The sequence below is a fragment of the Arachis hypogaea genome, chromosome 2 (genome assembly GCF_003086295.3).
Source record: "Arachis hypogaea cultivar Tifrunner chromosome 2, arahy.Tifrunner.gnm2.J5K5, whole genome shotgun sequence".
NCBI classification, from domain to species: domain Eukaryota; kingdom Viridiplantae; phylum Streptophyta; class Magnoliopsida; order Fabales; family Fabaceae; genus Arachis; species Arachis hypogaea.
In genome coordinates, this window is record NC_092037.1 from 58,258,972 (window position 1) to 58,277,648 (window position 18,677).

The 18,677-nt window shown below is 28.7% G+C and overlaps 1 protein-coding gene across 1 annotated transcript; it reads left to right on the forward strand.

The window, feature by feature from the left end:
* Positions 1–7,987: 7,987 nt before the first annotated feature.
* Positions 7,988–15,288, forward strand: LOC112744880 (uncharacterized). The gene is made up of 3 exons (XM_025794647.3): positions 7,988–8,407; positions 12,306–12,535; positions 14,883–15,288. Exons 1-3 carry the CDS (start codon positions 8,068–8,070, stop codon positions 15,159–15,161), a joined length of 849 nt encoding a protein of 282 aa, XP_025650432.1. The 5' UTR covers positions 7,988–8,067; the 3' UTR covers positions 15,162–15,288.
* The last annotated feature ends 3,389 nt before the right edge of the window (positions 15,289–18,677 follow it).

The window sequence follows — 18,677 nt, forward strand, 5'->3', positions numbered from 1 at the left end:
TATTTTTTTAATAAAAATATTCCTTTTAAATATCTAAACGTATTTAAATTTTTATAAAAATACTTTATTCTTAAAAAAATATTCTAAAAATAGTCAATTCAAATAAATACTAACTATCAATTACATAATAACTTTAGCATCACAACAATAACAGATTGAAATTATAAAAGCTTAAATTTTAAATTAAAAATTTGACAATAAAAAATTTTAGTAAGACTAATTCTGACCCACATGAATATTGGTGTATATTTTAATTTTTTCTTTGTAAATATTTAAAGCTACTTTCCAGATCTAGAAGTATAGGTTATTTCTTTTTATCATTTATATGGTAATAGTAATAAGATCTGTTGTTGGGGGAGTAAGGCTATTTTGGTTGGTTTCCTATAAATGATAAGAATAAAACACTAAGAATTTCTGGTGACTATGGATCTGGAAGATTAAGTTTTCAGTTCTTAAAAAAAAAGAGTTAAAATCCAGTATTCATTGGCTGAGTAGTAGTCTATTGTTAATCGGCATATTCCTACAAAACCAAAGGAGGGCAATAATATCAGTTAGTTTCAAAAATGTCTTTTTTCCGCAACTTCTCCCGTCGTTTTACACACAGTCCTTCTTCTTCCCACACAAAATCTAGCGTTCTTTCTGAAAAAAGTCACTTGCCCTAAGGAACTCTCTCCAAAACATAATATCTTCGAAAAAGAAGTATGCTTCAAAGATATCAATCAGGCTATAGACAACTGGGAAATACTTAATATTCCCTAGGATGAACTCTTCGTTCCTGAAGAAACCAAACGTGCCGGCAGATCTGATTACATTATTAAAACTGCCGAAAACAATATCCCTCTTGGACCAGAGGAATTCCATATTTTAAACAAATAATCTATCCAAGAACATGTCCGCAAATATAAATATCTTCATATAGGATGTGTTGTAACACGGTCTGATCTATTTCAATTGCTTTTCCAACAAAACTATGAGCTTGTTAGATCGAAACATCTTAGACTCACTCTTTCTCAACATCCGAATTCATGGCCTTGACATGAAGGAATGGTCTATTCCTGCAGCCTTAATCTATAGGATCCAGTACAAGGTTATGAACACTTGTAACTCCAGAGTCCTTTTGAAAACAACCGACCGTGAGACAACTCTTTTTGTCACAGACATGACCAGAGCAAACGTCATTATACCCCGCCTTATTAAATGGGATGAAATTGATCTCCCTGAATATTGGGCTATAGAACGTGCGATAGCTATTCTACCCAGGCAAGCCCCCCAACTACAAGAAATTAAACAAGATAAGACTGGAAAAGTAGAAATTTTCTTTGATAGAAAAAATTCTTTTTCGTCGAGGTCCGAAACAACATCTACTTACAGATCTGACTTCGCCTAAGTAAATAGGTCTTTTTCTACAAAATCTCATTCCTCTCTTCCTAATCTATAAATTAGGATGGCCAACCCAAAAATCAACCTTACATGATTACAAACAAACTCTAGTATTCCACGACCTGTTTACCAAAAAGAAGAGGATGTAGATAAACAGTCTATTCAATCCCAAATATATTCCTCCATGAATGATGATGTCAATGTTAACTAAAGACTTTGTCATAGATAGGAAAGTCTTGCGAAGGAACGTCAACTCTGAAGAATGGAAACTTCAGAAGAGATGGTACTTGCAAATCTTTAAGGCTGATCAAATTTCATATTTTCGGAAGCAATATTATCACTTCCTCAATCAAGCCAAGATGCACATTCCTTTTTTTGAATGGTTCCATGCTTATAGCATAAAAAATAGTATAGACTACCCTTTTAAAGCAGATAGTAATACATCCCATTCTACGAACGTTCTTTCTACCTGGAAAATCTAGGAGGGGGAATTGGTTAAGTCAGAATTTCCCCCAACAAAAAAGTTCATCCTCACAAATAACCTAGATACTAAACAAACTCCTGTCATGGTCTCACCCTTCAAAACAAGAAAATTAGAAGAACCCATTGGACCTAAAGATATCAAGAATATCATAGAACAAGCCAACTATACCAACAAATATCTCCAAACCTTAGGCCAGAAGCTCAGCTCCCCTAGTAACAGTACCGATGATCCTTCAAAAGCTCTAAAAAAACTCCTGTTCAAACCTTTTAAGATCAACCCAAAGATTAGACAAAACCTCAAATCTTCTATTCTCAAACAAGATTCAGGCACCTCTGAACTTGTACACAAAATAGATCAACTTCTCAGCCAAATGACTATCCCTGACACTCCACAAATCACTGAATCATCCACAAGAGTTACTAGGCAATATGCTAAAACGTCTATTAATGTTCTCCATGAAGAGTCGCAAGACTCAGAAAATGGATCAGATTCACCTAGAATCAACCCTATCATGACCACTTTTGTTACAAAATAGAAAGGTCTTACTAAACCCCATCAACGCTATCATCTCCAAAATACTGCTCTTGACCTAGTTTTGGAAGACAGAGAGCTAGGTTTCAACAGTTTCAATGTGAACAACATCTATGAATGGAACATAGATGAAAAAACAGAGTATAACAACATGCATATGTTACAACATATGACGATGGTTTATATGGCCTATCAAACTGCCCATGAAAGCTTTGAAGAAACAATAGCAAATGTTATTGTATCAGAATTTTCAGGACAGCTTAAAGGTTGGTGGGATAATTATCTCACAAATGATGAAAAGGATGTCATTCTATCAGCAGTTAAAACCAATGATAATGGCAAACTTATTCTTAATGAGAATGAGGAAACCATCCCTGATACTGTTAGTACCTTGATATTTACTATAGCAAATCATTTCATAGGCGACCCATCTTTGTGAAAAGATCGGTCTGCTGAACTTCTATCCAATCTCAAATGCAAATCTTTGTCTGATTTTAAGTGGTATAAAGATACCTTTTTAACCAGAGTCTTAACTAGAGAAGATAGCCAACAATCGTTCTGGAAAGAAAAGTTCTTGGCCGGACTCCCGAAATTCCTGGGAGATGATAAAATTAGAAGCTTAACTCCAGATAGAATTATTCCATACAATTCATTAAGTTATAGCCAATTAATTTCTTATGTCTAAAAGGTGGCCTTAAAAATTTGTCAGGATGACAAAATTCAGAGGCAACTAGTCCGAGAAAAGGCCCAAAACAGAAAAGATCTAGGTTTCTTCTGTAAACAGTTTGGCCTACCCTGCTGTAGTAAAAAGAAAACAAAATAGTCTTACCAAAAAAACCGTTGGTCCAATCAAAACCCACGGCAATAAAAATCCAGAAAGCATTACAAGCCTCCTCCTAGACAAAGAAAAGATAAAGACAAGGGAGTTTCTTAACACTGAGTTTGAATTTTTTGACAATCTTAATATGGGTATCTATCTAAGAAGGGAGTTTTTTTCTCCAGACGCTCATGGAGAGGTTTGATAAGGGTGTTTAAATTTGAAATAAAATCTGTTACATAATTTATGCAGTCAAGGAACCTTTGGAGTTGATTCCTTTCTAAAATATGATCAGAAAATTTATCCGCAAATTAGATAGCCCTGTCAATGGGTGTAATTCAGTAATGCCCGAAGTGGATCTAGGAGGGAAAAGGAGAAAAGGAGATTATAATATTAATGTTGTTTAGTTACAAAATTTTTTACATCTTTTTGTAAAATGTTTTGGCAGATTTACAATCTACTCTGACTAAAAATTTTTTGTTTAATAAATCTTATTGGAATTTTGAAATACACAAAATAATTACTATAGTTGAATAATTTTGTTGAGAGGTATTTCAATGCTTTGATGTAAATGCAATGATACATTCTTTATTATTAAGTTTTTGCTTTAGGATGCCACCGTAACCCAGATCTGAAGCATCTATTTCAACAATTTTGAAAGCCTGTGGAACAGGAAGGTAAAGACAAGGGAGTTCCTTTACACTGAGTTTGAGTTTTTTGACGATATTAGTATGGGTATCTGTCCAAGGAGGGATTTTTTTTCCCAGATGCTCATGGAGAGATTTGATAAGGGTGCTTAGATTTGGAATAAAATCTGCTACATAATTTATGTAGCCAAGGAACCTTTGGAGTTGATTCTTTTCTAAATTGTGATCAGGAAATTTATCCGCAAATTGGATAGCCCTGTCAATAGGTGTAATTGTTCCCTGGTGAATCATGTGACCAAGGAAACGGATTTTAGCTTGGAATAAACTAATTTTTTTTTGACACTGTTAGACCATTATGCCTAATGGTGTGCATAAAAGTCTTCATATGTTTAAAATGATCATGTAAAGATTGGAAAAAAATTAGCATGTCGTCTATATAGATGATGGCAAAGCCGGAATAGAGATTGAAAATGTTATTCATGATTTTTTGGAATTCGGATAGGGTATTTTTTAGGTCAAAAGACATCACATTCCATTCGTGCTGACCGAAAGGTACTGTGAATTCTATTTTGTATCTATCAGCCTCGCTAATCTGGCTTTGCCAATATCCAGATTTCATATCAAATTTTGAAAAAAATGCTTGCTGAGTTTAGTCTATTTAACAAATCCTTTTTGTTTGGGATAGGATACTTAATCCACTGAAGAGCTTAGTTTAGAGGCTTATAATTAGTAACCAATCTAGGGGTGCCTCTTTCCAATTCAGCTTGTTTGTTGATATAGAAAGCTGAGCAAGGCCATGGACTTTTACTGGGCCGAATAAGCTTTTTGTGCAAAAGGTCTATAATTTCTTTCAGACAATATTGAAGAAATTCTTCATTCATTTATATAGATCTAGCCTTTGTTAAAATCTGACTTTCTTTAAATTGGAGTAGGTTAAGTTTTTGAGTTTAAGATTGATTCCTACTTTTCCATTACGCTCTGATATATATATTTTTATGTATCAATACTACTCAAATCTTATTGAAGTTGGATAAAATTTGCTGTATTAATAAGCAAATTTATTACTTTCTATAAAGTTTAATCAATATGATAAGTGATTTTTAATGCAAATCCTCAAATCCAACATAAGCAAAATTGTGAGAAATAATAATTATTTTAATTTTAATTCAAAAAAATTTTACATATTCTAATTTATTATATAATTATTACATGATACGTCATCAATTTTTTTTTAAATTGATATTTTATCTTCAATAATATTACATTATCAAATCATTCTAACCATTAAATTTAATTAAATTGGTTTAATTATTTATAAATACATTAAGAAAAGAAGACACATAAAAATATAAAATATAAAATATAAAAAAAATTGGATTAACTTTCAGCTACCTAAAATAACTTGTTTACCTAATAATTTTCTTTTACCTTTGACATATCGCTTGCTTATTTAAAATTTTAATTAGAGTGTTTTTATCTGATAAATATTTTAGGATCTAAAAATCTCCTGTTATCTATAATAACATTATACATAATTTTCTTTTATTATATTTTATGTAATTAAAATTTATTTATTTTATACATTGTAACTATTAAATAAATTCTATAAAACTTTTATTTATGTTTTGAAGTAAACTTTTATTCCAATCTTTTTAATTATTTTACTAAATTTATAATTATAAAAATAAAAATGTAAAACCAATTTCTCAAGAATAAAAATAACAAAAATGTAGTTGGAGAATAGTATCATATACTTTGGCTCTTCTTATGTTTAATATTAATTTTTTTTCCTTTTTATTTTGGTCACACGGTGGTATAATATTAATTTTCATATGATACTATTCTAGTAAACTAATGGCCTCTATGGAACGATTTTCATATACTATAACAATAATTATAATAAAAAGCTTAAAAAATCAAAGAATTCTCCCAAAAAAAGCCCATTAATAATGACAAAATACTTACTAATAACTCACCCGTTTATGTGGTTCTCTCAAGCTGGATATGGCTTGCTAACGAATTTAACCCATGAAGTACAGACACTTTGTTAAGTTATTGTATCTATGTGTCAGACACATTTTGGACACGATACTCATAATACTTGTCCGATATATATGTCTGTTGTGTCCAACCATATTTTAATAAAAAATAATTTTTTTCAGACATACTTAGACATCATTATGTTAGATATTAAGAAAAATCCATTCTGACTTCAAAAAATGCGCCTTTTTTGATGAAATTATGGGATTTATGTTATTTCATTCGTTATACGAAAGAGTAGGTCGAGAAACTATATAATATATAATATAAGTATATATTAGTATATAAGTATAACTAAATATAAGTCTAACTATATAGATATATAGTTATAGAATAGTTATAGAACAGATATCGAAATGAAATAGATAGGATAAAAGAATATTTTAATAATAATAAATTTATTTTAAAAATATGGAATAGTTTTTTTTCTATTTAATCTTATTATTTTTCAAATTTATATTATTCTGTTTCATATCTATTTATATATATGATATATGAAACAGAATAATGTGAAATCTAATATAAATAATGCCATCACGTGTCAGCGTATCCAATTTTATTAATATATATTTTTGAAATAAATTTAAAAATAATATATATTATTATTTATCAAAACAAAAATATTTTAAATATTTTTATATAGTTAAAAGAAGACATTAAAAACGATTAAAAATTTATTTTATATTTTAATATCAATAAAATTTTAAAAATTCATTGTAATTTATTTAAAAAATACTTTATATTTAATATATATGTCGTGTTCCTGTATCTTATAAAATTTAAAATTTGTGTATTTGTATATCCCGTATTGTGTCTTGTCATGTATCCATACATCATAGAATTTAACCAAAGAAAATTTGTGTATATTTGTACGAATTTAAATCTATATCGGAGAGCGACCCTATTATTATTATTATTATTATTATTATTATTATTATTATTATTATTATTATTATTATTATTATTATTATTATTATTATCCAAGATAGAAATAGACCTAATTGAGTGGAGTTTTGACTTAGACGAATTTAGTTTATATTGTAAATAAATGACCCAAAATTAGGTCGGTTACATTTTATAGTTTTGTTTTAGATTCTAGCAGGTCAGTTTAAAAATTCAACAAGTCCATAAATTTATTTAAAAAATTTATTTCGTGAATTATAATTTAAAACAATAAATTTAAGAGTTTAATTTGACATTAAATACATTTTAAAATTTATAATTTATAATTATAAAATCTAATTCATTTATATATCAATGGTTAATCATATGTCATAATCATACTTAAAATTCATAATTAGAATGAATAGTTGAAAGTCTATTATTATAATTTGACTGTTGATTTTTTTTATTTAATATAAGTGAATAATGAAATGTTCAAACTAAAAATATTTTTTTTGAAAAAAATTGCTAAGTCAGTACAATAAATTTTGTAGATTTTTTTTTTAATTTATGACTTGACCTTTTTAGCTTATAAACTTTTTCAAAAGTTCAAATATACCCTATTTAATAAAACGAAACAAACTAGACTAAGTTTAAAATGAGTCGAACCACGAATTTTTGTCGAGTAACGCAACCCACTTCCATCCCAGATGATGATGAATACATACTAATGTTAGATGAAACTACCAAATGTATCTTAACGTTCACATTGCTAACAAAAAAAATCTTTAAAAAATGTTAACAACAAATAAATTTTTAAAAAATTTAAAAATATGACAAAAAAAATTACATATTAAATATATTTTAAAAAAATTTTAAATATCAAATTCTATGTAATTTTTTATAAATATTATTAAAAAATAAAAAAATCCTAAAAATTTAATAATTTTATGTCCAGTAAAAATTTAATAAATTTTGTTCTAAATTTTTTTTATATTTTTTAAATATTTATTTAAATATTATCACAAAAAATTAAATTGAATATATAAATTATTAAATATAAAATTTTTTTGTTTTTATAATATATTTTTTTGTATCTAAACTATTACAAAATAATATAATATTTATAAATTATTTTTATTATACTTTCAAATTATTGAAGGATTGACAAACTTCTTTATAAGACTTTTTGTTGCGCCTGAATCTCTCGCGTATTAATTGGGAGTTAACTCACTAATATTATAAGCCCAAAACCACTGATTTAATTGAAGCACCGAACTAGTGAAATGGCGTCACAACTAGAGCCATGGAACTACCTTGCTGGAAAAGTTGTTATGGTCACCGGTGCTTCGTCCGGCCTCGGCCGTGACTTCTGCCTCGACCTTGCTCGGGCGGGATGCCGGATCGTCGCAGCAGCTCGCCGCGTTGATCGGCTGAAGTCCCTTTGTGAGGAGATCAACGGAATGACGACGCCCCCGGGTGGAGGCAGTACCAACGGGGGCCTCCGAGCAGCTGCAGCGGAGCTTGACATTACTGCCGACGGCGCGACCATCGAGAAGTACGTGGAGAATGCATGGAATGCATTTGGCCGTATTGATGCGTTGATCAACAACGCTGGTGTTAGAGGTAATTGGAACATCACTGAATTTTGGGGTCAACAACCATGGATTATGAGGAATGAGATCTTTTTTTTCTCTTGAAAAATAAAAAAAAAATAAAAAAAATAAAAATATTATTGTTAAGTATGCATTTTTTTAACCCAGAAGAAGTATGAAAGGCTTAAGGTTTATGATATCACTGTGTTGACCTACGCTTTTGAGCCCTTAACAATAGCGGAGGGACGGAGTTCCAATTTCAAGTTGGAATTCAAGTCCTCTCATATTGTTTTTACCATAAATTAAACTAAAGACTCTTAAAAAATATTTTAAGTATTCATTAAAAACTTAAGTTGTTGTATTTTTAATACACTTTTAAAATACCAAATAATGCATAAGAAAATTACTATTTGTGTCTTCAATTTCATATTTTAATTATCATATTATTGTTCGGTTAAATGTTTTATATCAAACATATATAACCCATACATAAAAAAAAATTAACTAATTAAATCTATTTTTTCCTTTTTCTTTCCTTTTTGTCTGTGAAAGAAGAGGAATGAAAATGAAATTGGTTATACATATATTGACTAAAATATATTCTTATTATATTTTTATTTAAGTAAATATAAATTAAAGAAATGATTAAAAATATTTTAGTTTCAAATAAATTAAATTAATTATACAATATTACTTTGATAATTTATTTAACACTTATTCTTTCTTTCTAGTTTAATTTCTACTTAATTGCACATTTATTTAACGAAGTTACTAATGAAAAAAATTAATATTATCTATATTTTGGGTAAACATTTATTTAAGAATAAATAAAATAATAAAAATAAGCACGCATAAAAGTTAAAAAAAAAAAAAACAATTAGTAAACCTGCTTTTGCTTCAATGATTAAGATTCGCTTGAGGTGCTTTTTGACTCGTGCTGAATTATTATAGCCGCGAATAATGCATACGCAATTACTGCAAGTCTGCAACAAATAAACAAAAATGGCTATAATGGGCCCGCTAGCAATCAGAATTCAGAAGAAATGTTTCAGAAACAATAATACAAGACAGGCAAAAAAACAAGAAACAATAATACAACTTAATTTTATTTAATTTAATATTTTAAAATTACATATTTATTATATTTAAAATTATTTTTTCTAATAAAAATTAGTAAATATAACATAAGAATAATTTAGACTACTTTGTGTTGGAAAAATTATAATTAAAAAATAACGAAAACTTAATTGTGTTGTGATTTTAAGATAGAATTAAATAGTTTTTTAGAGAGATATTGTTACGATGGGTAATCGGAGATGGATGGACTGGACTCATTGGGTTGGCCCAATCGTCTGGGAGAAGGAAGCCTTCGAGCGGGTTCGCGTTTTTGGGGCCTCCGTCTGACTTGTACGTGTGAGAGAATGGGGGGTGGTACCTGCAAAGACACTCCGATGCCTAAGTCAACAAGGGTGTGAGCAGGTCTAGAGGGTATTGGGCTTAGAGATACCTGAGGGGTGTCAGTCTATTTATAGTGGTGAACCAATAACCACCGTTAGAGTAGTTCCACGTTTTAAGGTGGATAACCGTCCCTTTATCTTAGGGAGGTTGCGATATGGCTCCTGGAAGTGGATTGAGAGATTTTAGGGGCAGTTATTATCTGCCAACTAATCTTCGCTTCCGACTTCTTTAGAGCAAGTCGTGGAGAGCACTGACTTCTTAGGGGAAGGTCAGTGTACTGTGAGGCTCAACCCTGTGGGTTGGGCCTGTCGTTTGGACCTGGACCTTAGCGTTGGGTTAGGGTATGAACAGATATTTATCTTCAAACAAAATTGTTATTAGATAAACGATAATATCAAAGTTGCAAAATTGAACTGGTCAAATAACTGTTTTAATGGTCTAACCGAAATTGAACTATAGTTGAACCCATTTAATTAAATATACAATAACATTATTAAAATTTAATATATAATTTTAAATATTTAAAATTAATATTTTTAAATTAATAAAATTTAAAAATTTACTATTTTACATAGTAATTTATTCATATTTTATTATTAAAAATTCAAAATCCGAAAATTTTTTATCATCCAAAGTCATCCAAAGTAAAAAAAAATTCCAAAAACAAAAAATTAAACAAAAAATCCAAACTCAGCATCCAAACTAAATTCAAAATCACATCAGCAATAATTCCAACTCAAAACACAAAATTATTTCAGAAAATCAGCAATTCAGAATAACAAATTATTTTAAAAAATTTAACAAAACACTATCAACTATATATTATCCATCAAAATTCAACAAAATAAGCAAAACTGAACAAAAATAGAAAAATCAGCAACTCAAAAATAAAATTTCAGAAACTCAGAATCAGTAAAATAACAAAATAAGAAAACATAAATTGAAGTAACTTTGCTTACGGCGGCGGAGGAGGAAGAAAAATGAGTTCGGACAGAGAGAGAATCGAAGACAGAGGCTTAATGTAGAGAGAGAGAGAGAGAAAGACGACGATGACAGAGATATGAGTTCAGGGTGGGTGACGACGATGAGGACAAAGGTGGTGACGCCAACAACAACTCTGAGAGAAGGAACCAGGAGAAGAAGATCGGCAACGGCGGCGCTGGGCACTGGGCGTTGACTACTGCTGCTATTGGTTGAAAGAGAGAAAGGTTGCTAGGATTTTATGGACCTCAGAGAGAGAGAGAGAGAGAGAGAGAGAGAGAGAGAGAGAGAGAGAGAGAGAGAGAGAGAGAGAGAGAGAGAGAGAGAGAGAGAGAGAGAGAGAGAGAGAGAGAGAGAGAGAGAGAGAGAGAGAGAGAGAGAGAGAGAGAGAGAGAGTTATTTATGTAGTTTTTATTTTTTTAAATTGAAAACTGAAAAAAAACCATCTAGCTTAAGCAGTTTACTAGTTAACTATCAGTTAGACCATTTTTTCCATTTTTTTGTCAGACGATTTTGCTGAACAAAGATAAATAAAATAGAGAAAAGGGAGGGAGTGTTGGGGCGCTGTGATGTTACCAGAGTTAGAGATGGTAAAGGGTGGCCGAGAGAGTGTGGAGAATTTTAAAAATAGAGAACAGAATAGTTTTGGTGTTGTGTGAAAAGGTTGGAGAGCTAGAGAGATAGAGAGTGAAGAAAAAGGAGAAAGTGAAAAGAGAAGGAAGATTCGGGGTCGTGGTGGCGCTGGATGGCTAGTGACGGAGTCAAAACAGAGAGATGAAAAGAGGAAGAGAAGGTCGCCGAAAAGAAGAGGAAGAAGAAAGGAAGAAAGGTGGTACGTTGGACGGCGATAGAGATGGCAGAAGGTGACGTTGCGGTGGTGGTTCGGTTAGGTCGTAAAATGGCTGAGGATGGTGGTGGTGGTGGTGGTGGTGGTTACAGCACAGTGAAGCAGGAGAGAGATTGTAGAAGTGAAAGGGAAAAATTCTTATGGTAAAGTGATCGGCATTGCCTAAACGCCGCATTTCATTGAAATTATTTTACTGTCGGAGAATTTTGACGGAAAATTCAATACTAAATTTGGCACTAATAAAATTAGTTTTTGCGCCTTTATTTAGCGTCGAATTTAGGTACAGAATTTTAAATCCGACGGTAACTAATTCAATAGACAAATTTTTGTTTGTAATCGTCGAAAAATCTGCCGCTAAATCTGTTGGTATTTTACCTCGCTAAATTTGATGGTATTTAATATTTTTCTTCTAGTGTAATATTATTAAATAATATATTAATTTTGTATATATTCTTTATTTTGGAATAATTTTTATTTTCTTTTAAATAATTTTTACTTTTAATTATCGTTTGCTGAGAGATCATAATATTATGAACATAAATAAATGAATAAATAATTGATACTAGAGAGTAAGAGAAACGATTGATTTCTAGCCTTAATAATAATTTGCTGTGTTTCAATTCCGTATTTTTGTTGTGCTTAGGAAATGTGAAACCGGCCTTGGAATTACCTGAGGAGGAATGGAATCAAGTGTTCAAAACTAACGTAACTGGGACGTGGTTAGTGTCAAAATATGTATGCCTACGCATGCGTGCTGCTAAGATAAACGGATCCATTATCAATATCTCGTCAATTTCTGGTGAAAACAGAGGTCAGGTGCCAGGGGGTGTTGCCTATGCTTCTTCAAAGGCAGGTGTTAATATGCTTACCAAGGTAAATAAGATATTATTTGACGTGCAATTTATTTTGGAGTATTTTTTTGTACACATGTTATTGTTAGTATGATTTATTCAAATGTTTAATTATGTATTATCAGCTTGTTAAAAATAATTACTACATTATTGAATGCTCATCTTGAAATTGACATTGGAGATTTTTACTAATGTATTTTTTTTCGAAATTTATTATCAAAATATCATCTTTTAAAATTAATTATCTAAATGTATCCTATTATTAAGATGATAATTGATTTATTAATTCACTTTTAATTATAATTAATTATAATAATATAAGTAATTAATTAGTCACTAAAAATTTAAATAATTAATTTAAAAATATTTATCTAATATGTGTCTTTAGAACACATAATAAATTTATTATTAGTGAAAAATTTTAAATGTTTTTATTTAATGAATGCAAAACAAATATATTGAAAACTTAAATTTTTATATTTTTAATAAAAAATTTTAATTTGTAAACTTAATACGTGTATTTAGAGTACAAGATAAATAAATTTAATTAAAAAATAATATTTTAATATTAAATTTTGAAAAAAATATACATTAATTAAAAAAACGGCTAACATTGGCTGTTTAAGGGGCACTAAATAAGATTACTTTTGCAAAACAAAATTATCATTCATAGAATAAATCAAAATATTATAATTTAATTTGAAAAAAATAAATAATTCAGGGACTAAAGAGTTTTTTTAACTAATTCATAAATAACATGGCAATTTTTTTTAAAACTACTCTCACAAAATAAAAATATTACCTATTAGTTTTTTAAGCAAAATGTAAAAAAAGTTCAATATTATACACAATCATTTTGAGACTAAATTTTTGAATGTTTACTTTTTTTAATATTTATTGTTTGAAATAATATTTAATACTATTTATTGCATACTTAGCATATTTAATAAAAATAATAAATGTTATTGATAAATAAAAAAATAAAATATATTTTTTAAATAACAATTCATTATAACTCAAAAATTATTTTTTTTATTGGTCCAATATAACAAAAACATAAATGTAATTAACGTTTTATTAGAATAATGTGTTTAATTAAAAAAGACAAAATCTAAATTTTTATGTATTTGTCTGAAAAAAATTATTAAAAATATCTATTAAGTTTATGAACACTGATAAAAATATTCATAAACTAAAAAGATTAACATTGTATTCATAGAAGATGAATTTCATACTACAAAAATATCTATACCTTAATTTGGTAGATACTTTGGAATAAAGCAATAATAACATGAAATAGATGTCACTTTTAAATTCATTATAGAATTATTTTTACATTATAGAATTTACTGTTGTATTATTATTATTATTATTATTATTATTATTATTATTATTATTATTATTATTATTATTATTATTATTCATACTAAAATTTTATACTATATGAAACTAAAAGTAATTTGAAAACACTATTCATACTTTAACAACTATGTCAGATCTCCATGGATCCTTTTTGCAATTGAGTAGCTTTTTGTCTGCCGTGCAAGCAATCGTCGTCATTCCCTTTTGTTACAAATTTTGACAAGTAATAATTTTATAATTGAATTAATTTATACAATTAAATAAATTTAAAACTAAAAATAATTTTTAAATTCTAAATATTTGACAAAGATTACAAATACAAAAAGTATTCTTCGACTAGAAAACTGACTTTCCTTTTTTTGGGTGAATATCTATGAGCCCCTTGATCATTTTTTTAAACGACTTGAAAGTTTTTGATAAAAAAAAAATTATTTCTTTTGATCATTGATATTTAATTTTATAGAATTGATTAGTTTATTTGTTAATGATTCTTTTTTCAGAATATATTTATGTGACATATTGATCATTGATATATTTTATTTAATTTTTATAAATAAAAATAATTTAAAAATTATTAATACTTTTTAATTTTATACAATAAATTTAGTTAATATATTTTTAAAAATATCAAAAAAATAAAAAGAAAAACTAAACAGCCTTGATAATTATTTTTAAAAGATAACAAAATTTCTAATAAGAAAGAATTTGTCAATTCTAATTAATTTTTAACAAATAAATCAACAATTTAACATGTTATGTAGGCTTATTCCATTAATAAAGAGAAAAAATATTAATAAAAAGACTATCAATCTTAAAGAAATAAAAATTATAGATTGAAAAAGGTATTTCTTTTATTAAGAGTATCATTATTTTTTAAAATAATTATCAGAAGTGATTTAAGATTTTTTTCTTTTCTTTTTATTATTTATGCACTTAAAAAAATTCTATACACATTTTGTGAAATTCTAAAACAAAGGTATATTTTTTCTTTTCTCTTATATTGATAGGTTATGGCATTGGAACTAGGAGTACACAAAATTAGAGTGAATTCTATATCACCTGGACTTTTCAAATCTGAAATCACTGAAAAATTAATGGAGAAAGATTGGCTGAACAAAGTGGCCGTAAAAACAGTACCTTTGAGGACATTTGGCACTTCGGATCCAGCATTAACAACACTTGTTCGTTACTTAACTCATAATTCTTCTGCTTATGTGACCGGTAACAATTTTATTGTTGATGCTGGAAACTCCTTGCCAGGTGTACCTATTTATTCGTCTTTATGATTATTGTATGGGAAAATCTGGGATAAAATTTCCTATGTAAAAGTTTATTGTTGTAATAAGGTTGATTATGTGGATGTATTTTTAAAAGAGAATAAATTTAATAATATTGAAAATATAATATTTTGTATATGTATAAATAGGAGGTTAAGTTTCTGTTAATAACATACAATAGTAATAATAAAATTATTTTTTTATATATTTTTTTATTTTTTTAAATAAGTTGCTACATATATTAGTAAATATATATATATATATATATTATTTTTATTATATTGAGATGATTATATCGGTGAATATTAATACTAAAGTTATTAATTTACACTTCTTTATTTTATATCTATTTTCTCTTCCTTATTTATTTATTTTACAATACGTTATCAGTATAAGACTTTGATAAAAGTTTAGAAAGACACAGATAATAAATTTTCATTATATTGAAGTTCTCTTATCTTGAATTTAATGCTCTTGATATATCTAGAAACCACTACTTATCATGGATACTAGATGCTGAAATCTATCTTGATTCAATGGATCTTAGAGATACCATTAAGGTTGAAAATAATGTATCTCAGAAGGATAAAACCAAAGTTATTATCTTTATTTTCCTTCGTCATTATCTTGACGAAAAATTGAAAAATGAATATCTCACACTAAAAGATCCTGCAGATTTGTGAAAAAACCTTGAATAAATGTATAATCATTAAAAAATAGTGATACTTTCTCAAACTCGATATGAATGGACGCACTTACGTCTATAGGATTTTAAATCCATAAATGAATATAATTCAGCAATGTTCCGAATTACCTCACGAATGAAATTATGTGGGAAAGAGATAACTGATAATGATATGTTAGAGAAAACTTTCTCGACTTTTCATGCCTCGAATGAGCTCCTGCAGCAGCAATATAAAAAAAAGAATTTAAAAAATATTCTGAACTAATTTCTTACCTTCTCGTTGTTGAATGTAACAATGAATTGCTTTTAAAAAATTATGAAGTGCATCTAGTCGGTGCTGTCCCATTTTCTGAAGCAAATGTAGTAATTTATTACCCCAAAAGAGGTAAATAGCAAGGTTTTAGTAATAAAAAAAATTATGAAAGGAAAGAAAATTATGTTCACAATAAATGATCTCATCAGCAGTTGGATAAAGAAAGAAACAATGGGTAAAATAAATCAACAGAGGATAAATGTTTCCATTGTGCTGGAAAGGACTATTGGTCGGTACCTATCGTACCCCAAGACACCTAGTTGATCTTTATCAAACATCCTTGAAAAAGGATGATAAAAAAAAAGAGACAAATTTTGTTTCAAAGAATGTTATTGAAAATTACACCATTCATTATGATATATCTGATTTCTTTGAGAATCTTGAAGGAAATATTGACCATTTAATCAATGATGAAAAAATTTAATATGTAGGTTTGTTAAGTACTCATGTAAATAAATAATGTAAGAAACTTTTTGTTAAATTTTATTTTCTATGCATTTGAATTTTCAAGTAAGATGTATATAAATAATGTTTAATAAAATATTTATAAAATTCAAAATTACTATATGTGCCAAGTTCTAAAACAATAATAATAATAATAAAACTTTTTTAGTATATGATATTATGTAAAGTACTTCTTAGAAAAACAATCAAGAAAATAATTTTACTCCGCATATACCTTTACAAATTTTATTATTATTATTATTATTATTATTATTATTATTATTATTATTATTATTATTATTATTATTATTATTATTATTTATCTTTTTGAAGAAAATGATAAGGACATATAGTGAAGATGTTTGCCTTGCGGATGGTGCAAATTCACACACCATTCTCAAAAGTAATATATATTTTACTCGTCTTGTACCAAAAGAAGAATATGTTAATACTATTCTTGACTCAGGGAATGTGATAGAAGGCTCCGGAAGAGTTATAATTTTATTTTTAGAAGGAACGAAATTCATAATAAATAATACACTATTGTCTACTAAGTCTCTAAGAAACTTGTTGATTTTTAAAGATATTCGCCAAAATGGATATCATATTGAAACAATGAATGCGGAAAATCATGAGTACTTATGTATCACAATTCATGATTCAAATAAAAGGTTATATTTGAAAAGTTACCCTCATTTACATCTGGGTATTATATTAAAATTTGTGCAATTGAATCACATGCCATTGTAAACCAGAAGTTTACTAGTCCAAATGAATTCATAACTTGGCATGATTAATTGGGTCATCCGAGAACGACCATGATGCGGAGAATTATTGAAAACTTCCATGGACATTTTCTAAAGAACAAGAAGATTCTTAAATATAGTAAATTTTGTTGTGTTGCATGTTCTCAAGGAAAGCTAATTTTGAGGCCATCACCAATAAATATTGGATTTGAATCCCCTGAATTCCTAGAAAAGATTCAATGCGATATATGTAGACATATTCATCCACCATGTGGATCTTTTAGATATTTTATGATCCTAATAGACGCATCTTTGAGATGGTCACATGTGTGCTTATTGTCTTCTCGCAACTTGGTGTTTGCAAAATTACTTGCTCAAATTATTCGATTAAAAGCACAGTTACCAGAAAATCTAATCAAAGTATTTTTTCTTGATAATACTGGTGAATTTACTTTTCAAGCCTTTGATGCTTATTGTATGGCTAATGGAATAAGCATTGAACATCTAGTAGCTCATGTTGACACACAAAATAGGTTAGCAGAATCACTTATTAAACGCCTCCAATTAATTGCTAGACCCTTACTTATGAGAATAAATCTCCCAACCTTGACTTGGGGGCATGCTATTTTATATGTCGCAGCATTTATTCGTTTGAGGCCAACAAGTTACCATCAGTTCTCTCCTATGCAATTAGCTTTTGGCCAGCAGCCAAATGTTTCCTGGTGCATGAAATTGTGATCTCTAATAATGGCATTCAACTTGGTATGCGCGTTTATAACTTAGCACTTTCTTCACAACCTCGCACAACTAACCAGCAAGTGCACTGGGTCGTCCAAGTAATAAACCTTACGTGAGTAAGGATCGATCCCACGGAGATTGTTGGTATGAAGCATGCTATGGTCATCTTGCAAATCTCAGTTAGGCGAATAATAAATGGTTATGGAGTTTTCGAATAATAATAATAATAATAATAATAAATAAACAGAAAATAAAGATAGAAATACTTATGCACATCATTGATGGGAATTTCAGATAGGCATATGAAGATGCTGTGTTCCTTCTGAATCTCTGCCTTCCTACTACCTTCATTCAATCCTTCCTACTCCTTTCCATGGCAAGCTGTATGTAGGGCATCACCGTTGTCAATGGCTACATCCCATCCTCTCAGTGAAAATGGTCTAAATGCTCTGTCACAGCACGGCTAATCATCTATCGGTTCTCGATCATGCCAGAATAGAATCCATTGATTCTTTTGCGTTTGTCATCACGCCCAACAATCGCGAGTTTGAAGCTTGTCACAGTCATTCAATCCTTGAATCCTACTCGGAATACCACAG

Coding starts and splice junctions, on each gene's coding strand:
- LOC112744880 (XM_025794647.3), top strand. CDS start 8,068: ATGGCGTCACAACTAGAGCCATGGAACTACCTTGCTGGAAAAGTTGTT. Junction 8,408..12,305: donor CAACAACGCTGGTGTTAGAG/GTAATTGGAACA, acceptor TGTTGTGCTTAG/GAAATGTGAAACCGGCCTTG. Junction 12,536..14,882: donor GTGTTAATATGCTTACCAAG/GTAAATAAGATA, acceptor TTATATTGATAG/GTTATGGCATTGGAACTAGG.